An 18279-nucleotide genomic window follows, 5' to 3' on the forward strand; every position below is an offset into this window, starting at 1 on the left:
GCAGAACGATAAAACAGAGGTGTCGGTTGGGTGGCTCACCGATGATATCCTATGCAAGGGTAACTAAGGACACAGATGGAGGCTGTGGAAGAGAGGCAAAATCAGGTGGAGACAGATGGAGAAATGTTTATGCTATAGATCAGCTGAAAGTCGAGCAGCGATAAATAATCTGGGTTCTCGGATTAGAATTCAAGAAAATGATACGTTATAGGGTCAAAGCGCCGATGGAGAGGAGGAGGAGCTTCTTCCATGACAAGTCCGGGCATGTCTTCGAGGGTTGGGTGGGGAAGGTTCAAGAAATGACGAGTGTCATCCAGTGACGTCGTGTGGGGGATGATCGGTGCCTTTGATCGGTGAAGGTAAAAATTAAATTCAAGGTAGTTGATAATGCTCCTCACCTTGATTTCACATCGTTCCAAAGCTTCCCAATCAACGCCTCGGAACCAAGGATGGTGGAGAATGTCTTGTGGTCCACCTATCATATTACCAAGACGTTTACTTCGGTCAGGATGTAAGAACGCTTTGATCAGTTCTTTAGATAGCCGATCCATGGTGCGTGGCCAATTAATATTGCCTCGTAGGATTTTCTCGTAGATACCGTAGGCGGTCTCATCAAAGAATGGCGGGTAGCCGACTAGCATCTCGTAACACAAAATACCGCATGCCCACCAATCTGCGGCTTTTCCGTGACCGTCTGACTGAATGATTTCTGGGGCAAGGTACTCAGGGGTGCCACAAAGGGTCCAGGTACGGTCGTCAACGATTTTCGCAAAACCAAAATCAGTGAGTCGGAGATAGCCTCGAGAGTCGAGGAGTAGATTTTCAGGCTTGAGATCACGATATATGATGTTGAAGGAGTGTAAATACTGGAGGGCGAGGATAATGTTAGCGAGATAGAATCGAGTAACGTCGGGAGTGAAACGGCCCGCCCGTCGGAGATGGGTGAATAGTTCACCACCAGGAACATAAGACATCAACATGTAAATGTTGAGACTGTCTTGAAAGGTTGCAAAAAGGTCCACTACGAATGGATGGCGCACACGTGAGAGAATATAGCGCTCTGCGTTGACGTGTTCGATCTGGCGGAGGCGTACGATTTCGGTTTTGCGCAAGACTTTCATTGCGAAAATATTTTGAGATCCTGTATTCGCTGTCTTGAGGCGGACTAGTAGCACTCTCCCAAAAGTGCCGGTACCTGTCAAATCAACAATAAGAAAGTGTTGACCTTGGGAAGACACGGGCACAAACCGAGGGCGCCTTTCACCTCAAAATCGAGCAGCCTGAGCACACCCCGTCTCTCTACGTGAACTGCTTCATCCTCCAACAACCTTGCAGGAGGTCTTGCGGGTGATTTAGGTTTTGGAGCTATTACCACGGGAACCTGTGACTCCTGCCACATTGGAGTAGAAGTGTTGACGGTAAAGGCAGTTTGTTGAACTTGTTCTGGAAGATAATTTGTGGGTTTGGGTTCTTGTTTATCTTCGCTGTTGCCAGGAGAGATAGGAGGGGTGATAGGCCCCTGGCCGATCATGGCCTGCGGTTCACAAAAAAGTCGAACATCAACCGAGTTACCAGTCGCACCAGCTGGGGCGTTGAATGAGGTCGAACGGGAGGATTGCATTACAGAATCATGCATCCTTTCACTGAAGTAAGATATGAAGGACTGGAGGTTGAGAGTTATGGTGTGATAACAGAGCAGGATGATATAAAATGACGGACCTGAAAAAAGATTGATAGTTGCTCTTCCACCCTGCCGGGGGTGCAATCGCGAAAGTTTGAGATAATTGATGACTGAATGAATGCTGAGAAGGAGAGGGCAAGCTTAGCGAAGTCAAAGGCGTAGAGATAGGCCTGCCAGTTGGTAGGCCTGGTATTATTTGTGAAGCAGGAGAGTGGATGAGAAGAGAGAGGAAGGAAGATAAGTTGAGCGTGAGTGCGGTTCTAAGTAGGATACGACGGTTGCTGAGACAGAAGTTCACAGAACTTGAATATCCTGACAAGCGTCACCCCGGCCGTTGCCCCGTGACGTGTAAGCGAGCGAGTGTCCGGCTTCATTCTGCTTTTATATTACTTTTAGCCTTTTCGAGTCTTTAAGCGCTCGTGCCACAAGTAATCTTACTACCTCACCCACTGGACGTCCGACTAGTACCATTCAACTCATCCGACGGTTTACTACATCACAAGCAGGTCTGTCCGGAGTCCAAACGTCTTATAATTCGATATCGTGTACGGTGACGGCGGCGTCAGCCTTTGGTTAGATCCCTGAGCCATAATGCATAATGAACAAACAGCGGTCTTCCCATTGGTAGCTAGACAGTCTAGGGCACTCAGGCCTCAGGTTTGCTAGGGCCAAGGTTCGTAACTGTCCCCCTTCTGGCACAGGCGAAGCCTTTAGGATTCTCTGCAGGGATGTCAGTGACCTGGTCCAACGGAAGAGTCTAATACGAGAATACTCAAAAGACTATACTGTATCATAATCAATGATGATCCAGTGATTGGATGAGAGGAACTTGAAAGCTTGAACTGATACTATGTATAATACCCCTGTATAAGTATTATGAAATACACGTGTTTGATGATTGCACAGCATTACCGTGCACAAACACCCGGCTGCACGACCCTAGTGTCAAAAACTTGTTTTCCCTTTTATCTATAAGCTACATATGTCAAATCGCGCCAACGTAGGTGGCTGGTTGAAAGGAAAGACAGTCCGGAAAGGTGGCATAACATCTAATGTACACACCGCTCGCTCCAGTACACCTCAAGTTCAGAGCACTTCCTCTACCCTTTTCAGCGGAGGCGTTAAAGATGCATCTGGGCGAACTACAGAATATTTCGTATGTCGTAGTCTCTATACTTCAAGCCCATTCACTTACATGCCATGGAATTACAAGTCCATGGACGACCAATGCCCTGTGTGCAAGTCTGATCGGTACTTGAATCCAAAGCTCCGTCTTCTTGTCAGTTCCTGTTACCACAAAATGTATGCATCCAAGTTCGCATAGAAACACAAGCTGATGCCAATATCCTGTAGGTGCGAGTCATGCATCGACCGCTTGTTCACCTTGGGACCCGCACCGTGTCCTATCTGCCAAAAGGTCCTACGAAAGCTTGCATTCACTCCACAGACTTTTGAAGACCTTACTGTGGAAAAAGAAGTCGCCGTGCGCAGACGAATAGCCAAGGAGTGGGTAATCCTATATCTATATCAAGAACTGAACTTTATCACGAACGGCTAGGTTCAACAAACGACGCGAAGACTTCTTCGATCTCCGCTCCTACAATGATTATCTTGAAGAGGTGGAAGATATCAGTGAGTACTTCATCTTTGACGGTGTCATGCCGTACTCATGCCGTTAAGCTTTCAACCTTATCAACGACGTCAACATTGCTCAGACTGAGGCTCGGATACTCGCTCATCGACGTGAAAACGCAGCTCTTATAGAACTCAACTCTCAGCGGGAAGAACAATACGCGCAAGCTTTGAAGGAACAAGAAGAGCTAGAACGACAGGAGAAAGAACAGCGTGCACTAGAGCTGCGAAGAGAACAAGAGATAGAGCGTGAAGAACGAGAAACATCCCAACGCGAAATCATCGATCGCCTCGAGACTAGCACAAAGAGTGCCGCCAAGGTCATCGCCAAATCTCGTGCCGAAGCAATGAAGAGATCATCCGCTCGTTCTACTACTACCACAGTTCTAAGAAGCAATGCCCAGCTCCTGCGTGCACGCGCTGCTCAAAGTACTGTTATTCCAGATCCACCACACGTCCCCTTGCAGGACGATTGGTATGCTTACGAAGATCTCTACACGATCCGGGACCAGTACGACGATATGTACAGCGACGCAGTAAGGAAGGATCGTGAAGGAATCATGAGAGCGGGAGGATATCGGGTCGAAGAAGCTTGGGACAGAGCTCTCAGGTGTGCTGTTGCTGGTTTGGATTTGCTACCTCTGCCAGGGCTGAACCCATTGCCTGCACGGACTGACAGTATCGTAACACCCGCCTGAAAATTGATTGCAGTGTTTGTTCCGCATTGATGTATCAAGTCAGCTATGACAATTCTAATACTGCATCCCAGGAAGGCTAAACTCCAAAAACAATCGCTACGTCAATATTCTGCATGAAAGGTAGCACAGCATCTGTGTAAGCTAAATGGTTTCCGAAAATCAAGAGGTCAGGTACGAATGTCTCTTTTTGTTCAGCCAAGGACGATGGGAATGGAGGTGGCTCGACGAACAATGCCAATAAAGGCTGTACGAGAGTTTATGTCATCTTGTTTGACGCAACTTCAGGGCCTAAATTTACGGAGCAACCATCATCACAAGAATCGTGGCCTACAAATGTTCTAGTTTACTTCCCTGTGTTTGTCGCTGAAGTCCATCTCATGTAGTTCCGGGAAGGGGGGATGACACAGAGAGTTCTAAAATGCGACGTGAGTCCACCTGCTTTCTGACTGCCTTCTCGAAGTGATTGACTTATTTCAGAGCTTAGATATTCTGGCCATCATGTTCAAGCTAAGAAATACTTAGTATCTTGTTCGATCATTGGATCATTCAAGTCGACATTATATCGTCGGCCACTGGTGAGTGGTTCGAACATGTACTCACAGTTCAGTGCGAAACTTAAGGTGCTCGATCTCAGCGCGCATAATTCCGTACGCACTTTCATTGTGCCTGCTCTCAATGTCCCTGTGTGCTTCGCGTAACCGTGTCAACGTATCGTCCTTTTTAGACACTGCACGGTCATAGTTTGTTTTCTAAAGGACCTGATCTCTTTTACACTGTATGAGGTGATGACGGTCGTCTCTGGATATTACATCAGTACTGACGACTCGTTCTTCAAACCTAATGACCGACTTCATCATGCTGGCTTCTCCGACACCGAGATCCCCTTGCGAAGCCCTGATCTTGCTTATCACCTCTGCGCACGTATCAATGATCGTGAATACTCCACACGTGCAATCAACATATCTGCTTGATAGCCTTCGTCAAAAAATGCTGGTCCCCCTCAGTCAACTGTTGAACTCTAGAAATAATCTCCTTGTTGTGCCCGCACTGCATCGTGATCACGATCGTCATCCGGCATGATGAGCGTCGCGGTGACACGGCGGTCCTTCGCAATGGCTTGCAAATGAATTTTGAGATCGCTTGTAGCTTTCTGCAAGACTTCAGCGAAGTACTGCACAAGGAGTCGATACTTTCAAGTTGGTGCGCTGAATCGCAGAACTTACCTGTCGGAAAGCTGTGTGGAGGACCTGCTAGACTGCCTTACATATACTAGAGCGGGTATTTCTCCAATAACAAATAACAGCGACCAAGTCTACTTTTCAGGTCCATCGATATATGTAACATCTAATTGCGCTACAACTATAGTTCAACGTTCAACCGCCACATGATACATGATGAACGTCAGGATGCTAGAAATATTGTAGTTGCATAGATCTTAATTTCTTAAAGGACCAGGAACTCTGGCAAATTTTCACAAAGCTTGACCGTCACTAAGAATTCCTCTAGGCATTTATATCACATCTGTTTGACACAATATTCTTCTATTCGAATCAGGGATATTCGCTCAGACTCCAGAAACAACCATACTGATGAACTTAGCGAGGAGCTATATATTGTGCCATTAATCACAGTACCAATAGCTATTAGCATTTCAATGCGAAAGCAGAACTGACTTACTGTCACGACGTGTCATCTGGACCGCCAGCTCAACGGGAAGGGGGAAGGGGATAATCGCAGTAACGAATAATCTATTGGTATCACAAGGCAAACAATGAGTCGAGAGATTGAATTCTGGATGCAAAAAAGTAAACCGCTCGGAGGAGTACTCACACCGTACGTCGCACAATAAAAGTCATCGCAACAATCACGTGATAATTTGCAAGGCCGGCCCTGGGGCACACATGCACTGGCAGACACAGATAGCATCAAAGCGGTAACAACACAAAGGAAGGGAAAACGCATTATTTGTGCAATAGGTGATATGGATTCTGCAACGGAGAATCTCGTATAATGATGCCTGGGCAACGCTATGAAGGTATTTAAGCCTGAAGGCGGAAGGAGGCGGCTCTGTTGGATAGTTTGTCACCCCGAAACTTCGCGGAAAGAGCAGACACGTCAGCGGATTACACGTAGATGTGCCCAAATAAATTGAGGGGACAAATAGAATCTGAAACAGTAGTCAAAAACATGTCAAATTACGAGGTGTGGTGCTGAAGAATTAATTACTGACTGTTGGGTCAAATCAACCACATGATATGCTCGTCACAACCTTTCGCTTGTTACGTTCTTCAATGGACCAGTTCAACATTAAACCTCCACACGATGCATGATGAACGATTTTGTAGTTGCATGGATCTTAAAGGATCAGGAACTCTGACAGATTTTCATACAAAGCTTGACAGCACCTGCATGTCACTAATAATTCATCTGGGCATTTGTATCACATCTGTTTGACATATTCTTCTGCTCAAATCCCTGAACGTCAGGGATATATACCCAGACTCCAGAAACAACCATATTGATGAACTTAGCGAGGAGCTACACGTCGTGCCATTAATCACGATAGCATGCGAAAGCAGAACTGACTTACTGTTGCGACATGTCATCCGCACTGCCAGCTTAATGGGAAGGGGGAACGGGAAGAACGCAGTAACCATCAGGAGCCTATTAGTATCACAGGGCAAACAATGAGTCAAGGGATTGAATTCTAGACGCAAAAAAGCAAATTACACTGGTTATCCAACAAACAAAACCACCGCAACAATCCTTTGATGATTTGCAAGACGAGTATTGGGACCCACATGCACTGGCAGACATAGATAGCGTCAACGCAGTAACAACGCAACGGAAGGAGAAATGCATTATTTGTGCAATAGGTGATATGAATTCTGCAAGGGGATAATGATGGCCTGGGCAGTGTTATGGAGGTATTTAAGCCTGAAGGAGGCCGGAACTCGGTGGTTCTGTTGATTAGTTTGTCACTATGATTGCGTCCAAAACTTCGCACAAAGAGCAGATACGTCAGCAGATTACACGTAGATGTGCTCGAATGGGACAAAAAGAATCTGAAATATCGGTTCAATATTCATCTCGCCTGGATTTACACGGTCATGCTCCACCATCGACTATCCTGTACAGGTGCGTGATCAAAAAAAATGTCAAATTACGAGGTGGGATGCTGAAGAATTACTGGGAAACATGACTGTTGGGTCAAAACAAGAAAAATCAACCACACGAGATGCTCGTTACAACCTTTCGCTTGTTACGTTCTTCAATGGACCATGGATCGGTCATGGGAAAGTATAGTATCTGGTAGTTTTGCTTGCGCCTGAGGACAGGTCACTGAGTCCGCATGGTCCGTGCAATAGAAGAGTACGCACTGCAATTTACGCGTGCCAAGCCGAAAGTGATTAACGACGTTGCTAGGGTCGAGTGTCAATGGCTGCGTTTGACCTGGAGAAATGCCCGATCCCTCGTCATTCCTGGGTGTGTCAGAGTCTTCCACGATGATGATCTCGTTGTCTGGTTCAGATGATTTACTTCGTTTGTGCTGTTGTATATCGGAAGACGACGAAGGACGTTTCAGCTTCGAGGAGCGTCCGTTAGACGTTGGATGTATGACAGACTGTAGCACTTGATTTGTCCGAGACTGTTCCCATACAACAGAAGAAGATCCAGCTATTGCAGCTCGACGCATGCTCAGTCTAGGTGGCCTTGGAGACATTGCATCAGTGTCTCCACCTACTCATAACAGCGAATTTACCTTGAAGGGTCAAATACGAGAAGATTGGTGTCCCCATTCTTTGAGATCTCGTATCCAATGATTGTTTGAGAATGGCCATTAAACTGCAGAACAAGAGGCATTTTGTCCGTTGCAATCACAGGCGAAGCGCCGCGGAGGACATCAGTCACCGTGCCTTGTTTTGAATTTGGTGGCGAAAAGTATTGGACAATCCAGTCTATCATAACTTGAATCCCTGACAGTGGGATAAGTCTAATACTCGCCAATGTAGAACTGAAAGTCACCTTTCTCGCTCTTTGAAAGATCAAAATCTACGAGCTGCGAGCTGTATGAAGACTCAGCACGTCGTCTTACAAAGAGGGAATGACGTACGGGACTCCACGAAATGTGAATGCGGTATAGAGTTCTGAAAGCGCGTCTATGAATCAATCGGAACCTTAAGCAGCAGTTTTTTCAGTCGTACCTGCTGTACCAATCCATTTATTTGTGTCTACCAGGTTCCTTAAGTCTTTGGCACCTTCACGGTCATAACCTGCCAAAGGCAACTTAGTGCTGTAATTACCTTGCAGATGCCGACATATGCACCTTCCTTCCACGCAGCTTCTATCCAACGTTGCAAATTGCGAACACCAGGGGGAAAGGGGTCATCTAGTAAGGCAAAATATATGTTCTGGATTTGCTGATCCATGAGCGCAGCACATGCCATGAGGAAATTGCGATATCTGATATGGCACGTCAATTAGATAGAAATAGTGACTGGTGTTATACCTACCCACATCCCCATCGGCGGTCAAATGCCTCGACACAGATATGAGTAGCTGATTCATAGCAGAGAACAGCTCTGCGCGTGTTTCCTTTGGTATGACATTTCTTCAAAGCATGTTTCAAGAGCGGGATCAAGCCTGGTGTAGTTAAACTCAGGGGTCACAGACCATGTGAATTCTAGCAGACATACCTGGACAGCAGTTGTCAGGTGGCGGTCTTGACAGGGTAGGATACCAAAATTCATCTGCCGGTTTCTTCCTAAGTGGTAGTTGGAAGCTGCAAGGTTTGAACAAGTCTTTGGGTATTGCTGGTTTCTTGAATTTATTACTAGATTGTTCTATCAAATATGTGAGAACGCGGAGCATAAAACATGTCAGTAGATGCGTACTACTAGAGCTGGAGTTGAAGTGTGCTTCATAGTGCTGTTGGCGCTGAAGTTCGCTGAGGTTCTCGGAGTCAAAATTCATGTTACACAACTGGCAGAGTGTTAGGCCAGCCTGAGCACAGCTGGTGGTATCACCAGAATAAGCTTGCGGAGGATAACGATAGACTTGATGGCTTCACTCACGATGGCCGTGAGCTCCTCTCGCCAATAATTTCTATCTCATCGTCCGAGTCCATCCGATTCGTGTCGCGCAAGTAAGTAAGTACTGCACTTTAACTTGTTGGCGGTTAAATGTTAATGAGTTGGTCGTGTTTTCGATATAAATGGATCCGCTTACTAAGCGAACGTACGCCAGCCTCGACGCGCGTTCAAGCATATAAGTAAGACTTTGTATCACCTCTGTAGATCACATCCACCACTTGCTTGCAGCTATGTCTAGGTCATACGATCGCGGTGCGTCTCTGACATTTGCAGAAGCTGACAAGCTCAACTACTGATCTCTGTACAGCACTTACTGTCTTCTCTCCGGATGGTCACTTGTTCCAGGTCGGTGAAGTCGCGTCTAAATGACCGTGATCTTTGCTCCATCTATTCTATAGGTCGAGTATGCCCTTGAAGCTGTCCGCAAGGGAACATGTGCTGTAAGACTTTGACGTTGTTTAGCTTAATGGTGGCGCTCATTGTCGATCTGGTAGGTCGGTGTTCGGGGTAATGATGTAGTCGTCCTTGGCGTCGAAAAGAAATCCGTCTTGCAACTCCAAGATCCCCGTACCGTTAGAAAGGTTGTAATGCTTGATGACCACATCTGCTTGGCATTTGCCGGTACGCTTCTGAATGCCCCGCTCGGTCGCATCGTTTGATCTCACATCATGCAGGCTTGACCGCGGACGGCAGAGTCCTCATCGATAAAGCGCGGATAGAATGTCAAAGTCATCGACTTACCGTAGAGGATCCCGTCACAGTAGAGTATATAACAAGACACATTGCTGGTATACAGCAGGTCAGTAGTCGATTGTTGTTGGCATGGAGTTTATCCTCATTTCTATACTCCCCCAGAAATACACACAGTCCGGTGGTGTACGACCATTTGGTATCTCAACATTAATCATCGGGTTTGACCCACATGATTCGCGACCAAGACTATACCAGACTGAGCCGAGTGGTATCTATAGTGCATGGAAGGTTGGTACATTCTCCACTGTATAGTACGTGACTGATATAGCCCACCTTGTTTGTAGGCCAATGCAATTGGTCGATCGTCGAAAACGGTCCGCGAGTTCCTTGAGAAAAATCACAAAGATGGCATGACTCGCGAAGAAAGCATAAAGCTGACGGTCAAAAGTCTTCTCGAAGTTGTACAGACAGGAGCGAAAAATATCGAGATCAGTGTCATGGAAAGTTATGGCAAAGTCACGGTTCGACTTCATCTTGTTTTATCATTATTCATTGGTCGCTGACAAACTTAATAGCACTTGGAGCTACCTGAGATCGAAGCAATTGTTGCCGAGATTGAGCGGGAGAAAGAAGCAGGTATGTATTCTGCATGCTGATTTTGAATGTTAAAGATCACTGATTACTGTAATCAGAGGCCGAGAGGAAACGGTCCAGGCTGGCGGCGACTGCCGCTGGGCAGGCAGCAATGGCAACGCGGGCGGATCAGTCTTCTGGACAGTAATGTTATACGTATGTTCTCGTGCAATTCCATCTACATCCTTTGCCGTGAGCCCGTCATGGGCCTTTTCAAATCTGCTGCATTCTACAACATTTTCTCAAAAAACTACTCAAGATTATATACAGAGTGTGGTCTCCTAGCGATAACCATCATCGAGCTTTCTCTTCCTTGACAATGGCCTGTGCATTTATTGTCGCTTCTCTCCACATCATTACTCCTGCGATTGCAGCTGCAGGTCCCACTAAGAAAGTAGCCGACACATGCCACAAAATCAGCACCGCTAAGCCTGTTAGACTTCTGGCGAACCACAGCGTTATCAGAAAGGTCGAGCCCGCTGTAAATACTATGTCCCACTTCAGGAACGCTGCAACACCTTCACTGATAGAATTTGACGGGTCCAAAAGAGATGTAGGGGGCATTATAAGCTTTTGGATGAGTGTTGGACTGTTGAAAAGAGGCCAGACGTGCGCAACGTGCAAATAAGCGGAAGTGACGTATACAAGCAAGTACATGGCTTGAACAGTGCCGTATCCCGACCCAGTGTGATGCGAGGGGGGTCGGATTTTGGAGTGTGCCCACTGGGCGATTGCCATGTACACAGGGAAGAACTGCCATATGGCAGTCACCACTGGGTCTTCAAGAACCACCATGCAAGCAGTGGGGATAGCATAGCCAACAATAAGGGCAAATAAAAGTGCTTCTGCATTCCCTTGATTGATTCTATCGCTGCGACGGGTCGTGCCACCAGTAAGCGCGAAGGCAAACCAATAAATCGGCATGACGGCTGCAGAGCTGCAGATCTGGTAAATCACGCCAATAGTCGCAGGTATCTTGAGCCGCTTAGGGTGATATTCGCGAGTGGCTTCTGCGAAAGGGATGATGGCAATTGCGGCAAGCGTGGTGGACATGAGTATTAGAAGTGGTCGGTAGGTGGTGTTCATTAAGCCATGGTAAAACGTAACGACGACGCAGAGGTTGAAATCGAGAGGGGGGATATTGGTGTATGAGATACGCGTTGGGAATGATGCCCCCTCTACTGGCACGCCACATCCTGCGTGTATCTTTTCAACCAGGCCATTTCCGTGGAGACACCAAACCATGACCACGTAAGCCCCTGCGACTGCGAGAAATGGGAACACAGCCAGCATCATGGCTGGGGCTAAAAAGTGCTGCTTAGACCAAGTGCTCTAGTAGTAAGCGTACGACTTACCCCCGGAGACAGACGTTGGAGTCATTAGGGAAGCTAAAATTAGATTCGTGAAAGTCTTGGGCTGTGATGAGGACGATATATCTTGTAAAGAGTAGAAAGAAGAGCTGACAGTGGTCACAGTGCTAAGTGAGCCTAGGATCGACTCGTCTGGCAACGTGTACAACACGCACAAGCAGAATCATTAGTAATTATCGGGCCCTTATAAGTTAGGATTTTGCCACTGATCGTACCACATCCGTGGCGCACTACGAGTAGGGCCTACTACGTACACAACAAGTGGTCCATATAATATGTCTACGGTTGTCTTACATATGATTTTTGATCAGTACATGGCCAGTGCGGCAGTGATGCGGCAAAATACCTGAGCCCGTAATTATTACCCCCGGATTAAATGTTTCTGAACCGGACTATAGCAGCTACTGCTGTGTTGGCAGGACACGGTAGCATCATGGATACGGCAATTTCTCAGTTCGTGGGCCTTTCTTTGCTCAAGTCCAACTAATAATAAGTAACGGGTACTGTCATAACACTAGCTCCAAACAACCATGTCAGTAGCGCATGACCAGCCTGAGGTTTTGGGCCCCGAATATCAGACAATTTTCGACCCAGACACATGCACTCGCAGAGGTCTTTGTCCTGTAACACAAATACGCAGCCAGGAAGGTCCGCTTGAGAGTCACTCTTTGTACTATGAACAGCACGGCACCGGACCCGAGAAGATCGTCTTTATAATGGGGTGAGTCCAATGTAGTTGAAGGCTTTACTACTACAGGTTTGCTAAAACATTTGTAGTGTTAATAGCACATCCTTCGGATGGTTATATCAGGTCGAGCACTTCAGCAGACTTCCCCAGTACTCGGTACTAGTCTTCGACAATCGTGGTGTGGGTATGAGCGGGACTCCGAGAGGTCCATACACGTGCGTTTCTACTTTGATTCTACCTGATGTGTATTGATTCTTTTCGAATTATACTAGAACGAGCGGCATGGCCGAGGACGTCATAGTATTGCTCGACTATCTGAAATGGACCGAGGAACGTAGCATTCATGTTGTAGGCCTCTCGATGGGCGGAATGATAGCACAAGGTATTATTATTGTCTTTCAAATCGATTTGTGGCTCCTACACCGTATCCCAAGAGCTGGCGGATCGTATACCCGATAGAATAACTTCCCTGAGCTTGATTGTCACCACAGCAGGTGGTCAATTCTGGCTAAATGTGCCACCTGTAGGTCTTTTTTATTAACTAATGAAATCTATACTGAGTTCTTCTAGTTGAAAGGTTCTACGGCGATGACAAGGTTAGATATGATACGCCCTCTACGTCCACATGCTAATTCCTTTCATGTTTAGGCTATTAATGACGGGTGATCCTGACGTAAAGGTTCCCATCGTAATGGATATGCTGTATCCTCAGCCGTGGCTAGAGAAGAAGGCTGAAGGTGACCCAGAGGGACGGACTAACTTAGAAGTTCAATCTGCTGTCAGTATGGTGATACGTTCATGGCACGTTAGTGGCTGACTTTATTTCCTTTCAGTTTTACCATCGGCGTCTGAAGATCACCCGACCACAAACACCTTTGGGTGCTTTGTCGCAGATGTATGCGGGGCTCACCCACTATGTCTCGCCTGCACGGTTACGCAAGATATCCTCATCGATACCTAAAGTTCTCATCCTGACAGGCGACCAGGATCACGTAATACGCAGTTCTAACAGTCGCCATCTACATCGTCATATGCCTGAGGCCGAGTTTCATTGGTGGGAAGGGACTGGACATGGAATCTCGGCGCAGTGGACGACAAGACTCAATGAGCTCCTGGAGAAGACATTTGAAGAAGGGAGGCTGTCAATTGCAGTCGCTACTATAGACATGAATTGAATTATTGCCATACTGTGTTACCATATGTGCTGTCTATACCTATATTTCCCCTGAGACCAGTTATTGATGTATCATCTGACAGTAGATTGTTGATGCCAGATGGTGGGTGAATATCTGGCAGCCATGAAGAAGGAACCTTCCAACGGTGTATCAAGAAGTTTTTGCAGGAATTGCCAGCTACGGCTGTGAATGGTACAGTTCATATGTGCAGGCAACTTGGTCGTATTGCTATGCAGCACCTGATATTGAGGCTGCTCTAATATATTATTACCAGAATTTGCAATCCAATTACCGTCCTCAAGATTTTGAGATACGTGCTGATTGCGTGTCAGTGATCGACGCATAAAGTACATGCTCATGACCACTTCTGCGAAGACGCCTACTAATCACAGACGCGATCGAGGACTTTTCCACGACAACTCACTGGATCTGCATTCAATACCCAGGTCATCGGCAATGATCATCGCAGCCTTCTCCCCAATGAGTAGCGCTGTCGAATATGTGTTCTAGAGTGACGGTTAGACTGCATGTCAATGATCCCCGATAGTACTCACCGTGCCAACATTTTCCGGCGCAATAGACATGTCCGCAACTTTGAGGTTTGTCACGCCGTACACGTTTAGCCGAGAGTCGATGACCCCTTGATCTGCCCTCGGCTTCATGGCGCAAGTTCCGAGCTACACGTGCAAGGCTCAGGTACCTCATGTGAAAGCATGAAAGTTTCAGCTGTACATACCGAATGCCATGTCGTTTGCACTGAGTATCAAGTCAGTATTTTAACATAACGGTAGGGATGCGACATACTGCGGCCACGATGATATCGATCGATTGCCTCGTCATCCTCTGCTGTGTAGATTAAGTCAGGCGCATTCAAGTCCACTGGTCCGGTCGTTTCTCCGCAGACTGCAGCGCTTCCCGTTGGGAAATGGGGATGGCCAGCGCGGACTTCACCTCTGTATGAAGGCATGCGTCGAAGAATTTCGCGCATCCTTTTGTACCCAAAGTTAAGAGGTACAATATCGGTTGGACTGTGCGAGTTGTCGTGGTCACATAACTCACATCAGTGAGTTGAAATTGCCGACTCACTCATCCAGGTAACCTGTATCGAAGTCGATTCCTTCCTGGCCGTTCTCGTTCAATTTGATATGAACGCTTCCGGCAGACACGGGGTACAGCTGTTGGAAAATTCAGAACAAAAATCACGGGGTAGTAGATATGGGGGTAGTACTGTAAAACAGCAGGCAACCATGTAATTGCGAGGAGGAAGCATACGCAAGCGTAACCCAGCGGTTCTGGTTATTGTGAGCATTCGTGCGATATCAAAGCAAAATAATGTGCATACCCTGCACAAAGGGCAAATATTGCAACGGCCTTATCTGGGCGGTCCTGGAAGAATTCTTTCCAACGTGGTTGAAAGGCTGAACCCATAGCTTTCAGTTCGTCGTCATCAGGACGCCATTTGATTTTTGCATCGCTGCCACTGAGATGCTAATTAGTACATCACTAGCACTGAAGGTTTTGTACCAACTTTTGGGCAATAAGTGACTTGCCATCAATTTTCCATTGCGCCAGGTTTTCTAAAACATTTCCCGGGCGCTTAAAAGGGACCAGGGATATAGCGAGAACATGCTTACTCTGGACAACACTCTCCTTCCCAAGCCAGAGGGAGTCCATAGTGATAGCTTCGTCAGCAGCAAAGTATGGAACAAAGACACCGTTGTGATCTCTTAACCCTAAGTTGACATCATGAAATAAATGATTGAACTCGGACCTCGATAATTTTCTCCGACGCCAGGCAAGTCCACCAGCTGCTCGATATTGCACCGCTTCAGAATAGTTTCGGCACCGATCCCAGACCTCTCGAGGATGGCTGGCGAACCGAATGCCCCAGCAGAGATAACAACAAGCTTTGATGCTCTCACGATGCTTGATGAGTGACCCGCACCTGGGCAAGACACAAGGTCGCTGGTGAACTCGACACCTACGGCACGCTTATCTCTTTTATTCAAACAAGATATCGGCAAGGTTGCAATCCAACTTGAATGTACAACGCTCACTGGAATATTACGCGCTTCACGCGCTTGCCAACCCATATTTGCAAATTTGCATTGTGAGCTTGGTTGTAGACGTAGTGGTGGGCCGCATCAGAACGTCTTCCAGTTGTCCCGTCGATGTACCTTCTCATCTATGAGCCCAATTTACAATAGATGACAGCACAAGCTCACTTCGCCCATGGCTGAAATGGATCTCGTGAGCAGACTCCACAGAAAGAAATTCGTGAGGCGCACACTGTATGTGTTACATGTTTCTAAATCATCAGTATCTTCGACGCGTTGCCTCTTGTGATACGTTGTGCCAACATGGATGAACTCTTCGCTGGCACCTAGTTTGTATCCACCAGAGGACACTTTGATAGGTCCACTGTACCCGTGGGTTGGGCGATCAGGCTGCACCTCATATGTCTCCAGCTAAGCGATAGTAGTTCAGCTTGAGAAATATAAAGACGATTCAATCGAGGACCTTCTTCATGAGGGGGATCAAGCTCTTAGATTCCCACCCTTCGGTTCCCCAGTCATCAAAATCTGAGGCAGGCGCACGAGTGTAAAACATAGCTGACCGAGTCAACGTATCAGAGTCATGCTGTTCAGTGCAAGAACGCTACGAACCATTCACACTCGAGCCTCCACCAATGCAATGTGCGCACGGAACGATCGGAGCACGGCCGTTGAGACGTGGACTTGGATTTCCAACGTTGAATGTCATGGTGGTACTCGTAGGCGCCTGATGGCTTGTATACCGGTAAGGCTGCACATGCGCAGCTTGATCGAGCGTGTGTTGGCCCCCTTCGAGAATTAAGATACTAAGCGAAGGATCCCATGCAGCCAGGCGGCCTGCAACAACACAAGCTGTGGTACCGCCTGAACCGTGATACAACGTTCTGTCAAGATAATCACTACAATGCGAGATGTATCACTCACCCCCAGCAAAGATAATATCAAATTCTGATATGGGCATCGAAGGGTGCATCAAGCGGGAAAATAATTGTCAGCAGTGTATTCAAATTATATCCCTCACTGAAGAGAGTACGTGTTCAAGGCGTTAGTGTAGAAGGCGAGTTGACGTGACGCGGACTTAGATTTATTACGCTATTGTGATACATTCAACGCTTTCCCGCGTTCATACCCAGAACATCCACCGACACAGCGCCAAATCGCTCAAATATTGTGATGACGGCGAGGCTGTGCTGGAAACAAGCAGGGAAACGATCCATGGATGCAAAAAACACATCAGAACATCGGTCAGAAGCCGACGCAGCACAGAGCAGTGGGTATGATTGAATGCCTGAAAGAGAAGAAGAGGCAATGACACGGACCCCTTGTTGTGAGTCACCACAATCAACTCGCCGTCAAACTCCACACAACCTGCACAGTGCAAATAGCTCAGTGCACGAACAACAACGGTCACGTGTGCTCAATGAAAGATCACGCGTCACGAAAGCCGAGAACATGAGTTTTCAGGGGATTCGAAGCACAACGGATCAGGGTAATAAAGTAGCGCAATCGCATGCAGCGGACAACAACACTCGTCAAGGTCGCGTGCGATGCAGCACGGGACTTTGCAGACGAACATCGCATACTGCGCGAAAGGACAAGCCGATGCACAGACCAGAGAGCCTACGAGTAAGTATCGTAAAATATAACAGCGATAGCACTCAATAGCATGCAGAAAAGAGAAAGACCCGCAGCTTGATGGTGATTGGCAACATTAAGCATTGAAGAACGAATAACGGGAGGTTCAAAGGCGGACCGTACATAGTTGGGGAGAATTGGTGTCAGGTCAAAGAGAAGAAGTGCACGAGTGTAACTTTTCACAGAACAGGAAATCTCTGGACAAAGCGGTTAGCTCCTAGGACAGATGTTGCAGGTCTTGTCATGAGCGCAAACGAGTGTTGAAAAATGACAAGAAACTGCAAAGAGGAAAATTAGACCCGGCGGAGTCAGGAATTGGCGCGTCAACAGCGCTACGATTATATTTACATTAAGCAATGAAATTTTGAAGTTACAGTAGCCAATCATAACGTTGAACATGTTTGACATGCCGGAAAAGGTATGCGCGTACTGTAATAACGATACATGTATAAGGTGAGAAGAGAGCAGAAAAACTTGTACCACTTACATGATACATCCATGCCATGTTCACCGTTCCTTCAACAATCTCTTCAGCTGAACGCGGATCTCCTTCGGCGCTTTGCCAATAGCTGTCTTCGTGACATGCGGCTCTATGCGCAAATTTGGTGGCCATATATCACCCGCTTCTTGTTGCCTGCGAGCCATAATCCGGAGCAGAGGCTCTTTGAATGCACGCTCATTTTGGTTTGTGAGCGGTGGCGGGAGAACTTTACTTCCCGGCTTTATAGAAATCTTTGGAACGACTCGGAGAGTATGCACTATAGTGGACATCTGATACAATTGAATTGTCAATTCTATTCAGTGTAGGGATTCCGACTTACTTCAAACTTACTTGGTGCTCGCCGCAGAAAAGCGAGCGTGACTGGTCACTGGGAGAATTTAAGCGTGACAAATACAAGGCAATTTGTGATGTCACGCGTTTAGGGA

General features: G+C 47.0%; 8 protein-coding genes across 8 annotated transcripts; 3 read left to right on the top strand and 5 right to left on the bottom strand.

The window, feature by feature from the left end:
- Nucleotides 1-182: 182 nt before the first annotated feature.
- Nucleotides 183-1531, bottom strand: HD556DRAFT_1431323 (cyclic AMP-dependent protein kinase catalytic subunit; the record flags this gene model as incomplete). Its single annotated transcript, XM_041304999.1, has 3 exons — nucleotides 183-344; nucleotides 399-1195; nucleotides 1249-1531. 3 exons carry the CDS (start codon nucleotides 1529-1531, stop codon nucleotides 183-185), a joined length of 1242 nt encoding a protein of 413 aa, XP_041162126.1.
- A 1004-nt stretch (nucleotides 1532-2535) lies between these two features.
- On the top strand, nucleotides 2536-4436 carry HD556DRAFT_1359667 (CDK-activating kinase assembly factor MAT1-domain-containing protein). The gene is made up of 5 exons (XM_041302587.1): nucleotides 2536-2837; nucleotides 2895-2983; nucleotides 3035-3187; nucleotides 3240-3313; nucleotides 3362-4436. The coding sequence occupies exons 1-5, from the start codon at nucleotides 2664-2666 to the stop codon at nucleotides 4009-4011; spliced, it is 1140 nt and encodes a 379-aa protein (XP_041162127.1). The 5' UTR covers nucleotides 2536-2663; the 3' UTR covers nucleotides 4012-4436.
- A 2800-nt stretch (nucleotides 4437-7236) lies between these two features.
- Nucleotides 7237-9139, bottom strand: HD556DRAFT_1306942 (peptidase family C78-domain-containing protein; the record flags this gene model as incomplete). The annotated part of the gene is made up of 11 exons (XM_041299977.1): nucleotides 7237-7339; nucleotides 7392-7724; nucleotides 7775-7988; nucleotides 8038-8078; nucleotides 8126-8171; nucleotides 8217-8285; nucleotides 8339-8475; nucleotides 8526-8655; nucleotides 8709-8855; nucleotides 8907-9025; nucleotides 9087-9139. The coding sequence occupies 11 exons, from the start codon at nucleotides 9137-9139 to the stop codon at nucleotides 7237-7239; spliced, it is 1392 nt and encodes a 463-aa protein (XP_041162128.1).
- A 76-nt stretch (nucleotides 9140-9215) lies between these two features.
- HD556DRAFT_284149 (nucleophile aminohydrolase) lies at nucleotides 9216-10651 on the top strand. The gene is made up of 9 exons (XM_041310138.1): nucleotides 9216-9356; nucleotides 9412-9449; nucleotides 9503-9544; nucleotides 9599-9725; nucleotides 9779-9903; nucleotides 9960-10085; nucleotides 10142-10318; nucleotides 10373-10433; nucleotides 10490-10651. The coding sequence occupies exons 1-9, from the start codon at nucleotides 9335-9337 to the stop codon at nucleotides 10576-10578; spliced, it is 807 nt and encodes a 268-aa protein (XP_041162129.1). The 5' UTR covers nucleotides 9216-9334; the 3' UTR covers nucleotides 10579-10651.
- Nucleotides 10571-11963, bottom strand: HD556DRAFT_284510 (uncharacterized protein). Its single transcript, XM_041310139.1, has one exon. It carries the CDS (start codon nucleotides 11724-11726, stop codon nucleotides 10725-10727), a length of 1002 nt encoding a protein of 333 aa, XP_041162130.1. The 5' UTR covers nucleotides 11727-11963; the 3' UTR covers nucleotides 10571-10724.
- A 367-nt stretch (nucleotides 11964-12330) lies between these two features.
- On the top strand, nucleotides 12331-13663 carry HD556DRAFT_1234334 (Alpha/Beta hydrolase protein; the record flags this gene model as incomplete). Its single annotated transcript, XM_041297658.1, has 7 exons — nucleotides 12331-12521; nucleotides 12578-12703; nucleotides 12761-12870; nucleotides 12923-13011; nucleotides 13059-13084; nucleotides 13137-13266; nucleotides 13322-13663. 7 exons carry the CDS (start codon nucleotides 12331-12333, stop codon nucleotides 13661-13663), a joined length of 1014 nt encoding a protein of 337 aa, XP_041162131.1.
- A 386-nt stretch (nucleotides 13664-14049) lies between these two features.
- Nucleotides 14050-16678, bottom strand: HD556DRAFT_1234202 (GMC oxidoreductase-domain-containing protein; the record flags this gene model as incomplete). Its single annotated transcript, XM_041297650.1, has 15 exons — nucleotides 14050-14169; nucleotides 14218-14340; nucleotides 14400-14419; nucleotides 14468-14691; nucleotides 14750-14838; nucleotides 14892-14955; nucleotides 15006-15143; nucleotides 15192-15240; nucleotides 15298-15387; nucleotides 15435-15661; nucleotides 15721-15848; nucleotides 15952-16131; nucleotides 16184-16275; nucleotides 16330-16581; nucleotides 16642-16678. 15 exons carry the CDS (start codon nucleotides 16676-16678, stop codon nucleotides 14050-14052), a joined length of 1833 nt encoding a protein of 610 aa, XP_041162132.1.
- Nucleotides 16679-17475: 797 nt separating this feature from the next.
- HD556DRAFT_284539 (uncharacterized protein) lies at nucleotides 17476-18216 on the bottom strand. The gene is made up of 2 exons (XM_041310140.1): nucleotides 17840-18216; nucleotides 17476-17549 (listed from the first exon to the last, which is right to left on the bottom strand). The coding sequence occupies exon 1, from the start codon at nucleotides 18121-18123 to the stop codon at nucleotides 17860-17862; it is 264 nt and encodes an 87-aa protein (XP_041162133.1). The 5' UTR covers nucleotides 18124-18216; the 3' UTR covers nucleotides 17476-17549; nucleotides 17840-17859.
- Between the last annotated feature and the right edge of the window lie 63 nt (nucleotides 18217-18279).

This window comes from Suillus plorans (genome assembly GCF_016647745.1).
Source record: "Suillus plorans strain S12 chromosome Unknown HD556scaffold_18, whole genome shotgun sequence".
NCBI classification, from domain to species: Eukaryota; Fungi; Basidiomycota; class Agaricomycetes; order Boletales; family Suillaceae; genus Suillus; species Suillus plorans.

What these genes read in the sequence shown, in the direction of transcription:
- HD556DRAFT_1359667 (XM_041302587.1), top strand. Translation starts at nt 2,664, where the DNA reads ATGTCAAATCGCGCCAACGTAGGTGGCTGGTTGAAAGGAAAGACAGTC. An exon ending in AGTTCCTGTTACCACAAAAT is followed by an intron (nt 2,984 to 3,034) that starts GTATGCATCCAA and finishes AATATCCTGTAG; the next exon opens with GTGCGAGTCATGCATCGACC. An exon ending in TGAAGAGGTGGAAGATATCA is followed by an intron (nt 3,314 to 3,361) that starts GTGAGTACTTCA and finishes CATGCCGTTAAG; the next exon opens with CTTTCAACCTTATCAACGAC.
- HD556DRAFT_284149 (XM_041310138.1), top strand. Translation starts at nt 9,335, where the DNA reads ATGTCTAGGTCATACGATCGCG. An exon ending in GTCTAGGTCATACGATCGCG is followed by an intron (nt 9,357 to 9,411) that starts GTGCGTCTCTGA and finishes ATCTCTGTACAG; the next exon opens with CACTTACTGTCTTCTCTCCG. An exon ending in TGAGCGGGAGAAAGAAGCAG is followed by an intron (nt 10,434 to 10,489) that starts GTATGTATTCTG and finishes TACTGTAATCAG; the next exon opens with AGGCCGAGAGGAAACGGTCC.
- HD556DRAFT_284510 (XM_041310139.1), bottom strand. Translation starts at nt 11,726, where the DNA reads ATGATGCTGGCTGTGTTCCCATTTCTCGCAGTCGCAGGGGCTTACGTG.
- HD556DRAFT_284539 (XM_041310140.1), bottom strand. Translation starts at nt 18,123, where the DNA reads ATGTCCACTATAGTGCATACTCTCCGAGTCGTTCCAAAGATTTCTATA.